Raw genomic sequence first — 18,482 nt, forward strand, 5'->3', positions numbered from 1 at the left:
GCACACATGCGCACCGAGGCAAGGCAGAGTCCCTGTTCTAACTAAAAGCAATAAAGTCACAGAAGTACTGATTGTTTTCAGACACTCGCAGGAAAAGTTTCTGTAGCTCAAAACAAAGTAATTATAGAAATAAAACCCAATGTCACTCTGACAGGCAGGTAAGGCTTCCCAGACTTCCTGCTAGCCCAGAGGGGGATCCACTGGAGTACGTCCTTCTCAGGGAACTGTGACTCAAAGAAGAACCAGTTCACTTAGAATCACATTTTACTTTTTCTTACATACTGCATCTGTGTCGATGCCTTCGACTGGCAGCTCTGTGGGACAGGGATCATCAGCTTCTGCTTCCCGTAGCACACGCCAAACACCCGTGCAAAGCCACCACCGCCACTGCTGTGTGGCCAGCGCAGTGCCCGCTTCCTCGATCATCTCAGTGAAAGCACAGAATCGTTTCTGTTGCAGTACCTCAGAGTCGTCACTGCACACATCATCTGTGTGTACACGTCACCAAAAATTAGCTGGCTGCTGTAAAGGAGGCATTTTATTGAAGCAAATGCATCTCAGGGGTCTGTCTCTGCATTTATTTATAAGATTGTTCATATAAAGTAATTCATTCTCCCTCATTTTTGTGGTGTTTCAATGGATAAAAGCCAATGAAGTGCACACAATGGATGCCACCTTCGATTTTGAGATCATTGCTTAAAACAAAGTACGCGCCCTTGTTCTGAGGAAGACCAAAGCCAAAAGACGGCAGCCCCCTATGGACACCAGAAACCTCCAGGGCTCTGCAGCTTTGTCACTGATAAACATTTAGTATTTTTCTTACAACTGCTCATCTTTAAATAATGTCTACATGTTCTTCAAGAGTAGACAGTATATCTCAACTCAGCACAAGGATGCAGACATGACTTTCTTTTCCTGAAGCCTGGGATACTGGGATTTTCCCCTCACACATTCAGTGGCTGCACTGAAAGATAATTCCTGAGATGCTCTTTAGCCATTAATAATACCAGGTGCAGAAGCAGTGAGCACCTGAATTTTGACTTTGATATCAATCATATTTTTGTTCAAATTACACTGGAGACCGTGCATTCTGAATTGCATTTTTATCTTCTTTCAGTCTAGAAATGCCGATTGCGTTCTTATTGCTCATCGTGCAACAGCTATCGAACCAGCTGAAGCACCAAAGCAATATGATCCGTGATGTTACTCCGTCTTCAGGAAGGAGCACCAAGTGCAGCCCTGCTGCAAGGCTTCAGAGCTTTCATTGCAAGTGTTTGTGTTTGTTTTGTGCCTGCAAAATCCAAAAAACATACCAACCTCAGAATAGTTCCTTCTTATTTGAGAAGAGGTAGAAAATATGAAGAGAAGCAGACAAAAGCTTTATGGATTGTAACACCTAAAGAACGATGTTGGCAATTTTTCCTTTCTTCTGTGTCGACTGCACTGCTTTGTTTTAAACTATAAAAGCAGAAATATTACTTCTCAAAGCTCCCCTAGCTCAGATCTAGTGCCTATACCACACACTTCCTAATACCAGCCAAATTGCAGAAGTTATTAAAACCTAATTTAGCAATCTCACCAGGGTACAAACAAGTTGTAACAATATCATTACAGCCTTATCAGGGACTGGATGTCTCTCTGAAATGCCGAGCGTAGTCGGGGTAGGAGCCAAGCGGGACTGTCGCTGCGTGGCATCGTGGCCATACCAGGCAGCCACGAGTTATGCTAAACAGATCTCTGTTGCAGAACCATTTCAAAGCAGCCGTGGCTGCTGTTGGAAGAAATAGATAAAAATAATAATCAGGGAACTGAGAGTTTTGAAAGAGTGGACGCTCCTCAGGCCTGCCTTTCCTGGCTCCAGTTGGCGTCACCAGCCGCACTGAGAAGCCCTTTAGACTCTCACCCCATGAAGGCTCTTCCCTTGCAAGGAGCAGGGAGGACAGGCCGACAGCAACAAGGAATACTACAGCTACCAGGAGAAATATTGCTTTACAATGTGCAGACTATTACAAGAAATATTTTAAGTAATTGTTTTTGCTGAAGAGCAATCTGGGCAAGTGAACACTCCTGGAAGCTGAAGAGCTCTCCATTAATTTTGGCTCTAGTCTGGGGTATTACAGAGCCTGCTGTATACTTTAAATTGCTTCTTGAAATGCATAAGCCCTTTACAGATGAGTCATCTTCTATTAATACTTTAATTTTTGTGAACTGTATTTCAGCTAGTGTTCAAAGTGGGATCACCTGGAGGCTGAGGAGCTAGCAGTGGCTCAGAGCTGGGAGGAAGCACTCACTCCAGACAGGATTTACTGCCCAGAAGTGCTTTTCTTCAGTCACTACATACATTTTTTTCACTTTGCATCCCTCCAGGTTTCAGGGAGTTCACATCCCACCTGCAGATCTGGAATTTTATCACCTCTGAGCATAACAGCGAGCCACACGTGGAGGGAGCCAGGAGGGCACCCTGCAAAGCCAGCCCCGCGGGGAGAGGAGCGCTGCTGCTCCTGCCCATCGGTCTGCTGCCTCGGGGAGGAAGAGGTGCAAGAAAGGGAGCCTCACCAGCAGCGGATGCACAGAGATGTCTGCAGCCTCACCGTAACCTTGTTTTGGCTTTGAAATGATAGCACAAGTAGAAAAATACACAATAGTTGTTAAAAACTTCATTAACTTTTGTCCACTCACACTCCAGTGATGAGCAGACCCCCCCACTTTCACCAACAGTGGCCTGAAGCCTTTACACTGTGCTTACAGCCATCAGCACCACGCTGTTGAGAACATTTTTCACGGATATTTGGAGAACTTGCCATGAATGGTCTAGTACTTGCTACAGCAGTTTCACAGCGATGCATAAGCGTGCTGTATGGCATCTCCTGGCATCCCATAATTATACAAGATGCGGACCTATAACTACAGACAGAGTGCAAATATGTGCAAATTAGTCCAGTTGTTCTTATTTCAGGGGTTCCTGGGGACAGGGAACAGAGAGTACTTTCACAGGGGCAGTCAGGGCAGTCCTCAGAATTAACCACGGCAGAAATGGCAAACAGTCAGCACCCAAAGGCTCCTGAAACAGTGAACTCCGTGTTGGAATTATAGACGTAATCTTTTGTCAGCTAAGTCAGAAATACCATTTCCCAAGAAAACAATGCCTGAAGAGATTTGTCTGCACATGGTTTTATGGCTCTCTAACTCCTCAGAGGGGCTCACGGGTTTGTGCTGGAGACACTCTTCACTTAGGGAAACGAGAACCTGAGGTGCTTCTCGGCATCTCAACCTTCTAATTTCCCTCTGAAGCCAAGAGCTGGCTGCTGTGGCAGCAACGCTGGTTTTATTTCGGAGCAGCATCTCCTCTTCCACTGAAGAAGCCAAACTGCAGCCTTGTCCTGCAGCCCCAGCTGGTGCCACTGCTGGGCTGGACACCTCCCTGCAGAGCAGGGGCAGCTCATTGAGCAGGCTGCTCCCCTTGCACATCTCACCGTGCCGCTGCCAACACGGGGTGCAGCCCCCTGCTCACCCCCAAAGTAAGCCAAGAATCACTCAGAGGGGCTAGGCAGAATTTTCTTCAATATGAAATAGAGACTGCTTATCTACTGGAGGGATATCTTAAGTACTAATACTCTAACTTCAAATACAAGACCTCATTTCGTGTTGCCAGAGCCCTTGATTATGAGCTGTGGCAGCAGAATGCCATCTACGTGAAGGAACATTATAATCAATTCTGTCACGCTTCAATATAAGCAACACTTTTCAGAAATAAGCAGCAACCACGCAGCAGTTTGCAGAACCTAATAGTAAACTACTACACCACAGAAAGAAATCAATGTTAATTTCGGAGCCAAATTGCACTTGAGTCAGAAACCTGAACTATATTGTTTTAATCTGACTTCTGAAATGCTAATAAAAATACCTGAAGGACATAAAATGACAAACATTACTTTCATAAGAGGCTTCTTTCCCCACCAATGAGGAGAAAACTATTTTCTTCATATCAACTATATTCTCCTCCCCACTCCAATTGAGATGGATTTAAACACATGACTGGTTTTTATTGATCTGAACCGGTATAAGTTGTTTTTCATTAAGTGTTACTATGAGATGGTACATCATATAACTCACAGAAGTTATCTCAGTCAGTGATAAGAATAGTTTGCAAATTAAACAAATCAGAATTTAGCCCTAATGCTGACCAAAAACCCAACAAAACCACAGTATAAAACTGCAACCCTGATTGCATTGTGCATGATCAAATTTTAAATCTCCATTTAAAGAATAGCAGAAAATTCCTCAAAGATCTTTATCTTAGGTCAGAATAACTATTCTTACAAGCACAAGTTTAACTTGAAATATTTTGCTATTAGCTCCTCTTCTGGATGGCTGGACCCAAAGACAAGCTCCGCTATTATTGACTCAAATCACAATCCAAGTTTTCCTACCAACTGCGTTAGCACCTCACCTCCTTTAGCTAGGGTGGGTGGCTCTGTGTCCTCATGTAGTTGACCCGCAGATATAGAAACTAATTACACCATTATTTCTCTGCTCTCAGCTGTGTATTCTGTGATGCAGGAAAGACATCTTCTCCATCCTTCCAAGTAAAGGTCTTCCTACATCTTTTTAATTAAAATAGTAGCTCAGACATAAATGTTACACCTACTGAACCAGAACATCGGTACAACGCAGAGAACCTGATTTTGAGAATTAGGTTAATATTTAACAATGGCAGGACAAACAGGTCAGGGGATGGTCCTGATGCACAAACCCCACACCCACATCGCTGCTGACTCCCTGCCAACACGTCCTTCCAGAAGCTGCTCCTTGGTCCCCAGCAGCACGCCGTGGAGCAGCGCTGTTCTTACCACCCAGATCATCCACCCAGCTCTGTGTGTTTGCTCTGGTGGGGCAGCTTTTCCAAACAAGAGTGCAGCAAGGGGAGGACTCTGTGTGTTCCCTGGGTCTGTGCTAGATGGGCAAGATGAAAGGGAACCAATACTCAGCCTTCATCCCAAAGAAAACAGAAAATCTGTGAAAAATGGGGCAGCCTGAGGTGACACTATGGACACAGCTCGTTCCTGGCCATAGTCCTCTCCAATGACCGCAGACTCAGCCCTACAATGCAAGCCCATGGTGCGCACCAGCACTGCCCTTACCTGCAGGTCTGACACCAAGAAGACTTGAACAGAGTAAGGAGTTGACTTCTGGAAAGCTCACACACACTGAGCTCCGCCAATCTATTAACAGAATCAAATATTAACCAGCAGTCAGATTTTCAGGAGTCCCCAGTGTGACTTAGAAGCCAAAATCCCATTTTGAAAGTTAACTGGAGAATTCAGAGAAGCATGTTTCACAGGAAGTCAATGAAACCGCACTCCGGAGTGCTTTTAACTTTTAAAAGTGTAATTTAGATACTTCAAAACAGTATTGCAAAGTTCAATCTTCTGAGGCACTGTGCACACGTACCTCCTGAAATGGTCAGTGGGAATTGTGGCTACCCAGTGCCTGCAAATTGCTCTGCGTTGCTACAACGCCGAGCAATACTTCAGACCCTTGTGATTAAAGGAAGGCTGGCTCACATGATGCAATTTTAAACGTGTGAATTTCAGCCAAACGGATAACATCAGCCACTGCCACCTCAAGATAAGGTCCTTCTGCACCACGGTCAAATATGAACATACAAGTTCATCTCATCTGGGTGCAATAGTGTTTGAAGAGTCGATGTGACCGAGTTTACTGCATATAAAAGGCACGGGAAAGAAAAGCAATAACTTTTCCACACGGTTATGTTCTTTAGGGGAACTGGTGTTAACTGGTTGAAAAGAAAAAATCTTTGTCATTGCATGGAATTGTCCTCACCAACAGAAAAAATTCTGGCCCAGTTTGAGGTCCTTCAGGCTGTCGGATGTCATCAGGCGTACCCTTGCCTGCAGCCGCTGTGCTCCATGTGCGGCACAACAGGCACACGGGCTGTACCTCTGGCTGGAGGGCTGTGAGCTCGCTCAGCCCCAACTGTGCCCATCATTGTATCCAAAAATATCCCCACACAGCTTTGAGAACCCCCAGACAGACACCTAGAGGTCCCCAAACACCTCATCCTGCCAGTGTCAACCCACAACTAGTCTGTAAGCTGCACCCAGGGCAGGCACCAGAGAATTTGCTTCCTCAGGCTGCGTTTGCCATCCTGGCATCATGAAAGCAAACAAAAAAGCCTTGCATAAGCAAAGCTGCAAGCAGATGCTTGCAGTTGTTCGGTTCACCGTCCGTGCTACTTTAAGAGAAACAATGAAGTTGCACCTACGGCTCAGAACAAACTTATGCCGACCTCCTGGTTTCGCCAACACAAGGACCCTGCTCACTTGCTCTCCTAGAGCTGCTGCTGACCATACCCCGCCTTCTGGTGTTAGTCAGGGCTATAAAGATGAAGCTCCACATCTGTGGCTATTAAAAAGGGAAAGAATCAAAGTTGCTTATTTATGCTTAAACAGAATCCCTCCGTCCCCTCCCATATCAAAAGAAAATGGAAATTAAAACTGCAGATTGCCCTGGCTGTTTTCATGCTTGGTACCAAAGCAGGACAGAAATGAGACCTTTGCAAAATGTTTGGGTCATCTTTTTATTCAGCTTGATTGAAGGAAATTTTCTTTGTTGAACCTAAAATAAAAAACCTTGCCCAGGAAATGTTTTTCTTAGGTCATCAGCGATGCACGGCCATGCGCTTTCTGGGAGCATAAAGTCACGGCCCTGTGTCCAGCTATCAGGAACCCCAGCAAACACCGAAGCCCTATAATGTTTTTCCCAGTAGGCCTAAGGTTACAGATATAATTAGGTTAGAGTGGCTTGTACAGTATGTCTGATTTCAAAGTAAAATCAGAGTATTATGCATAATATTATGCAAGTGCCATAGCAACAGTAAGGCAGACTTCCATGAAATGCTAATGAGATAAGCTGTTCTGCAAAAACCCTAACCTGTCCAAGCAAAAACAAACACATTACTTAAAATTCATACAAGAAACTCACACATTCCTTCTATTAGAAAAAAAAAAATCACAAAAAAAAAACAAAAAAAAACCCACCACCACAACAGAAAAACAGCCCATGACATAAAATATCTTATCAAGCCATCGCAGCAGGAACGAAGCAGGCAGGGAGCGAGGCAGATGTGTGCACAGCCACCTGTTGCCATTGGTGTGCTGCTCCAGGAGCACCCCGACGAGCTCCTTACCCGGAGAGTAACCTGGGGGGGCTGCCCAAAGCCCCTCCAGCCCGGTGCGAGGTGCTCCTGCCCGTGGGGGGGGATTGGAAGCCCATGGTCTTTTAGGTCCCTTCCAACCCAACCCATGCTGCGATTCTGTGCAAGGCAGCACCATTCCAAACACAGGATTGGGCTTGTTTGACCACCGATATAAAAGAAATATTTAATCAAAGCTTTCCAAGCAAGCTTTGGTCAGGATGCGGAGTATTTTGAGTTCCCTCCGTACCACCCCATCCCCTGCAAGGCTCGGAGGCCCGGCTCCCCCCTGGGCTCCTGCTCAGGGTGCAGCCGTGCTGCTGCTGCTGGCTTTCACCTCCCCGCTCAGCAGCAGTGAGCCCGGCCATTGGATTGCAGCGTGATGGGGTTCCCAGAGGCTGGAGTTACAGCACTGCCTCCTAATTTTTGCTGAATGGCTTTTTTTCCTCTCCGAAACCACTGGTTTGTAATTCAGTAAGGTCCGCAAGACCCAGCTTTAACAGAGCTGTCTGAGACACAATTACAGAAAAACAGGCCCTGAGTGTGTATGGTAAGGGCATCTGAGAAGAAGGATCACTACAGTGCAGCTCCACCTTAAAAGCCCACGTTTGCTATTTATTTAGGTAATTGACAATTTCATGTAAATTAAAATAAATGTCAGCTTCATGATGCACACGTCTCATTCTTCATCATCTCAGCGTGGCCTCAGCACTTCTGGAGATTTTTGCATTTAGCGACTGCCTTTAATCTTTTAAAGTCTGTCACTAATGAACCAGAGGGGCAGTGGAGCTACAGCAACGTGTGTACAGTTACAGAGCAGCTTTCAGATGACATTAAAATCTTCCTAATCCACACACCGGTTTGTACAAAGGGGGCTTCAAGATTATCATCCATAAATCAGTATTTGCTTTATAAAATATAATAGAAAATGCTAATAAGATTTGCTTCTGAAGTGAAATTGGATTATATTTTATCTATTTTAACTTCGTTTGGTACAGTGTTCCTTCAGAAACCAGCATCCTCACACAATCTTATGTTAGGATCTCGTTTTTTTCCCTCTCTCTGAGTTCAGACAAACACACCACAATTCTCAGGCCACCATTTTAAAAAGAGAAGTGATGGGGGACGTACATGAATTAAGTAGAAAATGTAGATTATGCAATGTGAAACAGTATAAAGAAAAAAACAACCTAAACCAAAGGCATCGGAGTTACAATGGATGCGCTGTAGGGCAGGGAACAGACTGATGCTTTATGTCTGGCTGGGGGCTGCCCAGCTAAGGAACTTGAAATTCAGAAAGTAATTTAAACCTGGTCATTTTCTTGTATTTGCTTGGATGACTGAACAACCGCTATACGAAATGAGTATCCATATTCACAATTATGCTTATATTCACTGTAGCCGCTCGGGGTTCATTGATACATTCTATTAGCTGGACACAATAAAGCCTTGATTTATTCTCCACTTATCAGGTCTGCCATAAAGAACATTCCTTTTAATAACAGGCAAACAGCACTAAAATTGTCAGAAGCAGCAGTTAAGCGATCATGCTCATGCGGTGTGGTGCTGCCATCACCCCCTGAGCGGGGCACGGCCTGTCGGGGCGCTGCGCCACGAGCCATGGCAGAGGGGTGCTGAGATGCAGCAGGGGTTGCTCCAGCTCCAGCTCCCAGCACACCCCCATCAAGCATAGGAGCCCTATTTCCTACAGCAAGGCCCTTCCCTGCAGGAAGCACTGGATGTGGGCACGGCGATAGGCGTTTTGTGGAGTACGGTCAGGGCCTTGTAAGGCCAGAGCAGGCCCGCTGCCAGTGAGGCGGCTGTTCTGGTCACTGTTAGGTGACACTCACCAAGGAGCTGGGTCACAGGTAAAGGAATTAAACACCCGCTGGAGCCACCCGGGTGGTGGGCACAAATCCCTGTACCAGAAGGGTAATCACAGAATAACACGCGCGGGGTGAGGAGGGAGAGGTGCTGCAGAACTAGCACTGAGCCCACGCTGTAGGAGTTGAGGGAGGCTGAAAAGCTGAAGGAAGGAAAGGGATGGGACTCTGGGGGGAGCTGGGGGCAGAAAGCCTTGCTCCTTATTGAGCAAGAATCTCCTTAGCAAAAGAAACCCTCAGTACTGGGGAGCTGACTGGTGTCTGGGCTGTCCAGGCCCGGGGGTGGGCTCGTGGGGACGATGGGCACGGGGCGAGCTCCCCCAGCTTTGGTGAGCTCCTGTCCAGGCCTCTCCTGATCGCAGCGAGCCACTTTTCTGCCTGGTCAGAATTAATGAGCGTTAGCAGCGGGGAGCAGATGTTGGGAGAGCTTTTGCATTGCGCTCAACTGGCTTGGGGACAATGTACAAATCAAACAGAAGCGTGTAAGCAATTAGCTGACTATGACAAATCTTTCACATAGACAAACGGCTTCATGCTGCAGCCAGATCTTACTTTTGCATTGCCTTTTTTTTTGGCCATTTTCTTCTTTAGTTGTAAGAAAGAAAAAAAAAATGCTCTGCATGTCCCCAGTGCAGACTTAGCAGTTTGCCTGAGCCTGGCACAGGAATTCAGGGCCAGGTGCATCCCCCCACGGCCAAAGGCGCTTCCTGACGGACCGCAGTAGCTGCAGCCGGAGCTGAGCAGCCCTGCCTGCGGTCAGCCCTCCCAGCCTGCCCGTCCTCCAGCTCCGTGGCACCATTTCTCCCAGTGCTCCCAGCTTGGTGTCGAGGAAGGGCTTTGACAGGACAGCTCGGGGCACACGCCAACCAGCACACCAGCTCTGTGTTGCATTTAAGCTTGAGTTTTGGCTTTGGCCAACCAAGTTGATGCTTTCCTCTGAATTAGGACTCACAGAAGCCTCAGCCTTGGCTCGGGAGGTGAGGGAGAATTGTGGATTTGATGATTTTATCACCTCCTCTGTGCTTTCTCAAACAAAACAAGTGCTAAGCAGCACTATCAACTTCTCCCTTTTCGCCATCACTTAGAAAGCTCCTGACCCAGCCACCCTTATTAAAACTAAACTGAGCTCCCTGTTCCTCCCGGGTCTCTATCACAAGTCATTTATTTAACAACACGAAATATTTTGGAGCACAGGTTGCGTGAAAGGTGTCACACCACAACACCCAGGCCACATCTATGGAAGTATCTGCTCAACTTCCCGTACCAACAGTGTCCCAGTAACAACACACTCAACAAAAAACAGCAGTCACTTGCTCCATGGGCCACCACCCCCCCCAATTTTTCCTCCCAGGTAGCCCACAGTTTTTAGAGACAATCATGATGGATTCAGCACGAGGCTCCTTGCGCTGCTCTGCGCACAGGACAGCGCTGCAGCTCCAGCACCTGATGGAGGAAACCCACCCGTGGGTTGTAAAGCAAGGAGCCACGTCCAGAGCATTGGTGTGTAAGCATCAGGAGCACAAGGAAGGCAGGGTCTGCAACCAGGGGCACTAGGGGACATGACTCAGCAGCACAGAAACTGAGACCTGCGGCACGCTCAAACTATTTGATAGCTGCTGGGAAGCGAGGGGAGCCCACTGGGAGCCCATAACCACACCGGCTGCTGGGGACTGGGGCTTTGCTCCCACAGCACATGGATGGGGACGGCACCCGCTGAGGGGACACAAAGCCAGCGCCTCAAACGTTTATAGAGTCAGTAATGATGCCGCAGCAATCTTCAAAGTAGGAACTGCTACAAATTACAAGGTAATTGCACTTAGCCTAAGAAAATTCGTAAGTGGAATGAATTAGTGTAATTATTCATATATTCTTTCCATTTTTTACAATTTGGAGGGAAAAAGAACACTGTTCTGAATGTTTCACGTCACACCAAGTGTTAAACCAAATTCAATCCCAACCGGAAAGCAGCCCATTTCTGTAGAAACCCGACAAGGTCAGAGCTGGTGGGCTGCAGCACCACGTCCCCGGCTGTGCCTGCCCGCTGCGCACCGGGAGCTGGGGGCACCCGGGGGCACTTGGCAGGCTCCCCCCGCGCAGGGGCAGGCAGCGCCTGAACGTCCCCCAGCCCTGGTGAGAGCACCGCACGTGTCCATGGTGTCCATCACCACCCAATCATCCAACAAAAAACCTCACCAAGTTTCTCATCTCCCTATGTTGTTGCACAACCGTGACGAATTAAACCAGAAACATTGAGTCCAACAATCACAGCAGTCCTCAGAAAGTACTCAGAGTCCGCAGCTAATTACTCCAAGGATTACCCAAAAAGTCCGAGCCCGGCAGCAGAGCCCAGCCTGCACTGAGCACAGGCAGCTCAGCCCATCACCACACGCCAGCACCGCGGGCATCCCGGCAGACAACAGCAGGATCCGAGCCCCAATCCTGCGTTACCTGCCTGGGGCCAGACCAACTCAAACACCGCAGGCTTTTTGCTCCTGCAGCACCAAAAACCCCTCCGACCTACAGCTCCAGCACGAGCAGCAGTACAGTGCATTAGGCTTTTCTTCTCAGCCGCGTCCCTCTTCTCCATTGGATTTAGCGATTAAAAAACAACACGACTTACAGTTTACTGTGACTTTTACTTTTTTCACGTCTGGGACTGAGACGTCGTTCTCTGCACTGCATTCGTATTCCCCAGCCTGGTCTCTCGTAATTCCATAGATGTCCAGGTACTGTCCGCTCTCAAATGGTTTTGCTGAAATGAAATAACCAGAGAACGAAATTACAGGAGGCTGAGCACAAAGCGACAACGTCCATCTGGCTCCGCTCTTACACCCGCGCAGTCCTGCCCGAGAAGAGCAAGGCCGGGGCGCAGCCGGCCCTCCCCAAGCAGCAGCCACCCCCCAAGGGGGCACATCCCTCCCGGGGAGGCCAGGCTGGGTGTGCTCTGCCCTAACAAACGTTTCAGATTTTAATGAAGAATAAAATAAAATAATAGCTCTCCTGCCCCTGCGTGCACAGACCCAAGGAACACAACCCAGACTGCCTGACTTCTGCACAGAAGTAAGGACAGTCACTGTGAGCTCCTGTGAAAATTGGCAGACGTCAGATTTACAAATCTGTCTGATGCAAAACAAAGACACAGCTGAGAAACTGGTACATACAACTCCTCAGGGCACTACATCTGAAAATGGTAACTGTTTTACAGAGCAAGAAGAAAATTGTAATTCGGAAGGTAATTGCTGTCCACTTGGCACAGAGTCATAACCCACCCTGAAATTTTTGCAGTTTTCTAACTCCCAGCATCTCCTGGCTGTGCCTTCCTGCAGTGCCTGCCGTGCCGTGAGCCCTCTGACACCCGTCAGATGAAAACTGCTACCTGCTTCAAAGTCTGCCCGTGTCTGCAGAGCACTGTGCTGCCAGCGGAGAACAAATTAATTACCCCAGATTCCTCAGAGGGCGTTTACCACATAATAAAAGAAAAAAAAAGTTAACTATACTTATTGACTGCTAATAACTTTGCAATTTACAGAGCAGTGACTAAAACTGGAGCTGGGTAGTGAGAAGCAAGTAGAAATATCATGCCCGTGTCCATCACAGCAGATAATTTCATTTCCTTCTCTGTTGCAGACCGGTGTTTTGAGGTGAGTGAGGTTCAGCACATCAGCTGTGGCAGCGCGTTGCCTACCACGATGGCACTCACCTGGCATGCCACGTGCCTTGTTCATGGGACAGAGCCCGGGAAAGCAGTGATTTTGCAAAGCAGAGAGATAACACTGAGACTGGAAAACGGTTGTGCATCGAACCGAACACTCATAAAATGCAACGAAATGACATTCAGTATGCGAAAAATCGTGTGGGGATGATTTTTATGCCATTCCCTGCGGTCCACAGGAATGAACTCTACACCCCCCCCGGCCCCCAGGGGTCCCAGCTGTTTCTCTTCACACGGTGGGCACTGTCCTGCTCCACTTGGCCAGGCTCACTCGATCTCCAGAACTTCCTACTGCTTTGAACAGAGAAATATGTTTTCCGTCTCTACCACACAAAGTGCACATTATATGTTTGCTTCTGCTTTGTTTCTAGTACCAATAAAATCCTGTAGACTGCAAGACTCGCCCGTGTTTCATATTAAAAACGACTATTAAGTTATGAGGTCGTAATGCTCTCCGGTGTAAGTACATCTCTGGCTATACGGTGTGCATCACGTACTGAGTCCTGCAGTCTATTTACATCACATTCTGTCACAGTCCCCAGCATCAGTTTGAAAATAAAACAGAGCTCTCCAAGTGCCTGGAACTTCATAAAAATAGCCGTTCCTGTTTGAGTTTAGCACAGCTAAAACCTCCGCTTTGAACCTTTGCTTTAATGCAAACACAGCACCTAGTTCCTCCTCTCCCGTTGATGCTTTTCTAACAGTTCCTTGCCTGCAGCTGTGTTTTGGGTGTGCTTTGCCACCTGCATGTGGCAGCGCTCAGCGCCCCCGGCCACCGCAGGCAGAGCTGACAGGTTTCTGTGCTGGGCCTCGGCTCGGGTGAGCAGGCACTGCTTTGGCCAAAAAACACCAACAGGAGCCACATCTGCTGGGACAGCAAATCCTGCTGGCGGTGCTGGTGGCAGCCTTGGTGCTGCTGCGGGCGGAGGGGCTGCACCCCAAAGGGCTGTGCTGTGGGGATGGGCTGGGCATCCCGCGGTCCTGATACTCTGCACCCATCAAACATCTGCACCTTCCATGGCCCTGCATTTATAGGATCTGCCCTGCAGAGCTGTGAGTCTGATTTACGCTGCAGAACTATGTATGTATTTGTATAAAGCTGCAAGCCCCGTTTTATGCAATTCACACACACGCACTTGGAAATTTAAAACTAAATCATTTTTAAACCCTCCTACCCCCTGAAATTTTGCATCCTGATCACATGAAGAAGCTTTTAGTAAATATTCGAGATAAATATTTTTCTTGGGGAATATACAGACACTGTGTTTCATCTTTCCTATTCTTTCACATAATATTCCATCTTTCTTAACTGGTTTTTAGTTTCAGAGATTTCCCGTGGCTATGTGGAAGAAATTAAATTGTGTTATGTGAACAATAGATGTATAAGTGTATGTAGGCACATTATGTTACATTGTGCACATGTCCAGCTCAAAGAAGATATCCATGGACATCTGAGAGAATAAATTGTGTATGGGGACAGTGGGGTATGAAGAGCATCAGGCAACAATTGGGCTTTCTCACTGTTCAGATCCGCTTCTGCAATGCCTCCCAAAAAGACTGGCAAGAGAAAGAGTGACTAGATCAGGAGCAAACAGTAAATAGAGTGAATAGTTTCAGGAGGCCTCGGCTGGGTGACGGGAACCACTGCTTGCTGAACAACCAACCACCAGGGTGCCTCAGGTCCGAGGAGCCCCTGATGGGTCTGCAGAACATCTCTTAATTCAGCATGCTGAAATGCTTACGGATTTGTAGGAATCTGCAGGATATCTCGGGTTATAGGGCCGGGTTCTCTAGCCAGGAAGGGAAGCACTGTGCAGCTGAGCTCGAATGCCTGCTCCCTGCTGCTGCCCTGTGGTGAGGTGCCTGTTAATCATCACATTTGTAGTTCCCCAGGAGAGTACACAATTAAGACTGTGTTTTCTTACCACGCATATGGTATCTGGCATCAGGTGTAGCACACATACACCTAGCCATATGGACAGGTTTTCGAGGCGTGGATGGATGAGCTTTACAACGGCAGCATTTTCCTCCCCCGGTGTTAAACATAAGTCAGTAAGAGGAAAAATCTGGTGTAAGTCCAGGGTAGCTCGGAAAAACACTGAGGACTTCATCTGGGCCAAGTCTGTTTTGTTGTCGTTTCCTTATTTGCTGGGGTATTAAAGAACTGCAGCACAGCCCCAGCCTAGGAGCTGTGAAACCCGTCCAGCTCTCGTGGCTGGTGTCTCCTGTGCGGTGTGAAGGTCCCGGCACGGGCTCATCCGCAGGTACACTGCCTCGTATGGGCACGGTATCAGCGAGCAGGAGGTCTCCAGCAGTGATGCTGTCAGGATGCCATCCCATTATCGCTGAGGCTTTGAGCAGCCCGTAGTCCATAAAGTCCTTCTTGATCTCAGGGGCTGGGAGGAGACAGAGGACCCAGGAGGCACAGAGACACCTTGATTCTTGCCCAGAGTTGTCACTGGATGCTGAGAACAAGCTAAGCAATTGGATTCACAGTCTGAAGCTGTTACTATTACTTGCTATGCATTCAGAGTTTAAAATTACATCAAATGCTGTAATTGTATAGGATGTGCTCCTCTCCCAGGAACTGCAGGTAATCCGAGCAGCTTGCATTAGGCACCATTTAAACACTGACGGTGTAAGGCCGTTTAGCTTTAGAGAAGGCATGCTCCACATTTGAAAAGAAAAATCAGATAAAATGTAAAGAAAAAAATATCTGAAACTGCCAGATAAATTGAGAGCTGGAGGAGATCTCCCAGCTGAAGGCACAAAACAAGAAAAGCGGGTAGAGCAGTTCTGCAAGCAAGGCGTGCTGATAAAAGCAAAGAGATGTGAACACAGGCTGACAAAGTTGAAAGTTTCAGAGGTGGAGACAAACAAGGTTACATCTGTCTGTGCATATATCGGTACAGAGGGAAGCATTCGGAGAGCTGGCTGTGTGCGTGCTCATCGCATGGGCAATGCAAATCTCAGACAGCTCCCAAGGGACGCTGTGTGTCACAATAATTCACATTCTTCTGATCAAGCTGTGTGACAGTGTCCCTTTACCATGAAGGGTAAGTCAGCAAGTAACATGTTAAAGAAAAACACATTTTCCCTTTGTTCTTGTTTTTTCATCTAACAGAGACAGAAGGGCAATGGATATTTCATTCACCACTGTTTCTTTGGAGCTTCTCTGACTCACCGGAGTACAGGCTGGTCCTACAAGGGAAGCAGGCACATTTAGTTTTCCTCCTTCTCTGAAGCTACATTCATTGGTTTCTGCCTCTGCACAGGACGGCTGCCATGCTGCACTAGGTGCCTGGGACATGTTATATTACAGTATTTTGGAGCAATATTGAATTTTTCAGTTGCAGACTTCATGCCAGGGAACACACGGTCAGCTCATGCTCCAGAATATGTGCTGACTTTTCTGCCTTAGCAGCTGAATACCAGTATGATGGAGAGCTCCATTTCAGCACTCAGAGACAACATGGTCAACCAGATGTTATTTGGGAAGAGAAAACCACCCACTGGAGACGGTAGTGCTTTTAGGTATCTGCATGGCATGTCTTCTGGATATTTACAGATTCATGGCTATCAGATTGCACTCTTTGATCTCTTTTGAGCTCTTCAAATATTGGTACTGCTGCAGAGGTGTCAGTGCAGCCTGCCACAGATGCCAGGCTTTCCCCTGGCATCATTACTTCAGGGTTTGACAGTCTCACCGCCGTAATGAGGGCCATCGTGCGTCAGGACATGCGAAGCCCCCTTCGGCAGGAGGAGCTGGGAAGAGATCCTCTTACTGCAGAAAATAGCTAAGCGTGAGCATCTTAACACAGCCTAGAAAATCTTTCCCTAGAAAACCAAAATTAAACCCGTGTAGGGAAGAACGGGAAAATATTCTTTATAATATGAAAGCTACACAATTAAATCTCACTTGAGCTTATTTATAATGCATAGCACTTCACGTGAGGATTTGGCTCTTGGGAAGGGCTAATTATTCCCAGTGAAGCCCACGAGCGGTTTCCTTGTTGCCCAGTCCCTGGCAGGGGCCAGTCCTCTCCTCCTGCCCACAGCCAGCGGCAGACACGGTGCCCCAGGCAGCTGGAAGCGGGGGACAGGACGGTGTCACCCCTGTGTGTGCCCTGCAGCAAAGGACGGCAGCACAGCCTTCGCAAAGCCTTTCTGATGCTCAGTGCCTGCACGGCAGCCCTTCTGCACGTTGTTATCTCAAAATGATGCACTGCAGGTGATATCCTATTAGCTACTTGGCTAGATCTATCCGACTCAAGCACATTTGCTGATCCCTCCCATTAATTTTCTGCCTGTAGTTTGTTGAAACTGGAGGCATTACTAGAGTTAAATGAATCATTAATGACTATTTTTTTTTTCATATTTCTTCATATCCCTCAAAAGGTATTACCAGTTTTTATAAAATGTGTGCATTTTAAAATAATTCTCAATATGTTTAAAATATGATTTATTCATAAACATGGCCAGAAGAGATGATTCTAGGAAATCAAAAGGAAGTACTGTGAGCCTGGTACCTGCAGCTCGCTCGCTGTCACCTCCCCAGAGTGTGCCCAGCCTGCGACATCTGCCTGCAGCCCCGGGCAGGGGCAGCACGAGGTGCTCCAGCCATCAACATGGGGCAAGGTAGAAACGATAATTATATGCATAAAGGAATAACAATAATAAAATGTATTTGAGAAGTTAAATAGGAAAAAGGAGAATCTTTTTGGATTTTGGAGAGCAGCTGTTACTTTCCTCAAAATATTTGTGCAAGCCTCAGCACTGGCACGCTCTGTTCAAAGACCAGAATCAAAACAGCCGTGAAGGATGCTCCATCAAAGGAAGGAGAGAGAGGGGGAATCTGCAGTTGTTTGGTTTTGAACACTACAGACTTTGTTTCACTGAAATATCTTCAATGATTCATAAACCGCTCACTCAGGAGTGCATTACTCTCCAATAAAAATGAACTAATATCAGGGGCAGTAAACTAAGCATGCATTAAAACTTAAATTTTCATAGCATTTTATGAGTTATTAATGAGCTAATCTACTTTTATTGAAAAGCAAGAAATTCTTTCCTGTTGTTATAAAATTGTCAAAAATCCATAATTATTTCTATGCTATGCTTTTGTACGGTTTTCACCTCCTTATATCACTAAGACTGTAATCTTACTCTCAGCCCTCAGTTCCTTCACAAAGACCCAATTATTTGACCACCTTAGCGTGAATATTCTTCTCCTGACAACTGCATTCTAACAAGAGGGTTTTTTTTTCAGGCTGTTTAAAGTTTTTAAAAGACACGAGGATTTCTAGGAATACCTTTAATTGTTCCTGAAGGGATGCTCAAAGTTCAGGAACAGGCCTGATAATAACGACGTTTTTCTAAGAATTCTCCCACTAATCGCAGCCAGTGTAATGTCACTTGACCCCGGTGCGACGGATCGTGATGCTGAATGTCACTTAATTGGATCCTAATACGCCGCGTATCCCCCAGCAATGGTATTATGAGTATCATTAAGGAAAAAAGAAGGCCAAAAGGCCCATAGCCTGAAATCAGAAGCCATCATATTTTGTACGGGCGAGGTGTGATTTTGGAGGATCATTATTTTCCCTTTATCCAAAGGCAAAGGAAAGAATCGCAACAAGCAGTTTATATTAAGTGCTAATATTTGCATTGC

At 46.8% G+C, this 18,482-nt stretch overlaps 1 protein-coding gene across 3 annotated transcripts in view; it reads right to left on the reverse strand.

The window, feature by feature from the left end:
• NEGR1 (neuronal growth regulator 1) overlaps window positions 1-18,482 on the reverse strand; it is a 261,319-nt gene that overhangs the window by 90,355 nt on the left and 152,482 nt on the right. For all 3 annotated transcript variants that reach the window (XM_027463717.3, XM_027463719.3, XM_072041506.1), the window contains exon 4: window positions 11,720-11,851. In XM_027463717.3, coding sequence (XP_027319518.3) covers window positions 11,720-11,851 — 132 coding nt within the window. The remainder of the gene's footprint in view (window positions 1-11,719; window positions 11,852-18,482) is intronic.

The sequence above is a fragment of the Anas platyrhynchos genome, chromosome 8 (assembly GCF_047663525.1).
Source record: "Anas platyrhynchos isolate ZD024472 breed Pekin duck chromosome 8, IASCAAS_PekinDuck_T2T, whole genome shotgun sequence".
NCBI classification, from domain to species: domain Eukaryota; kingdom Metazoa; phylum Chordata; class Aves; order Anseriformes; family Anatidae; genus Anas; species Anas platyrhynchos.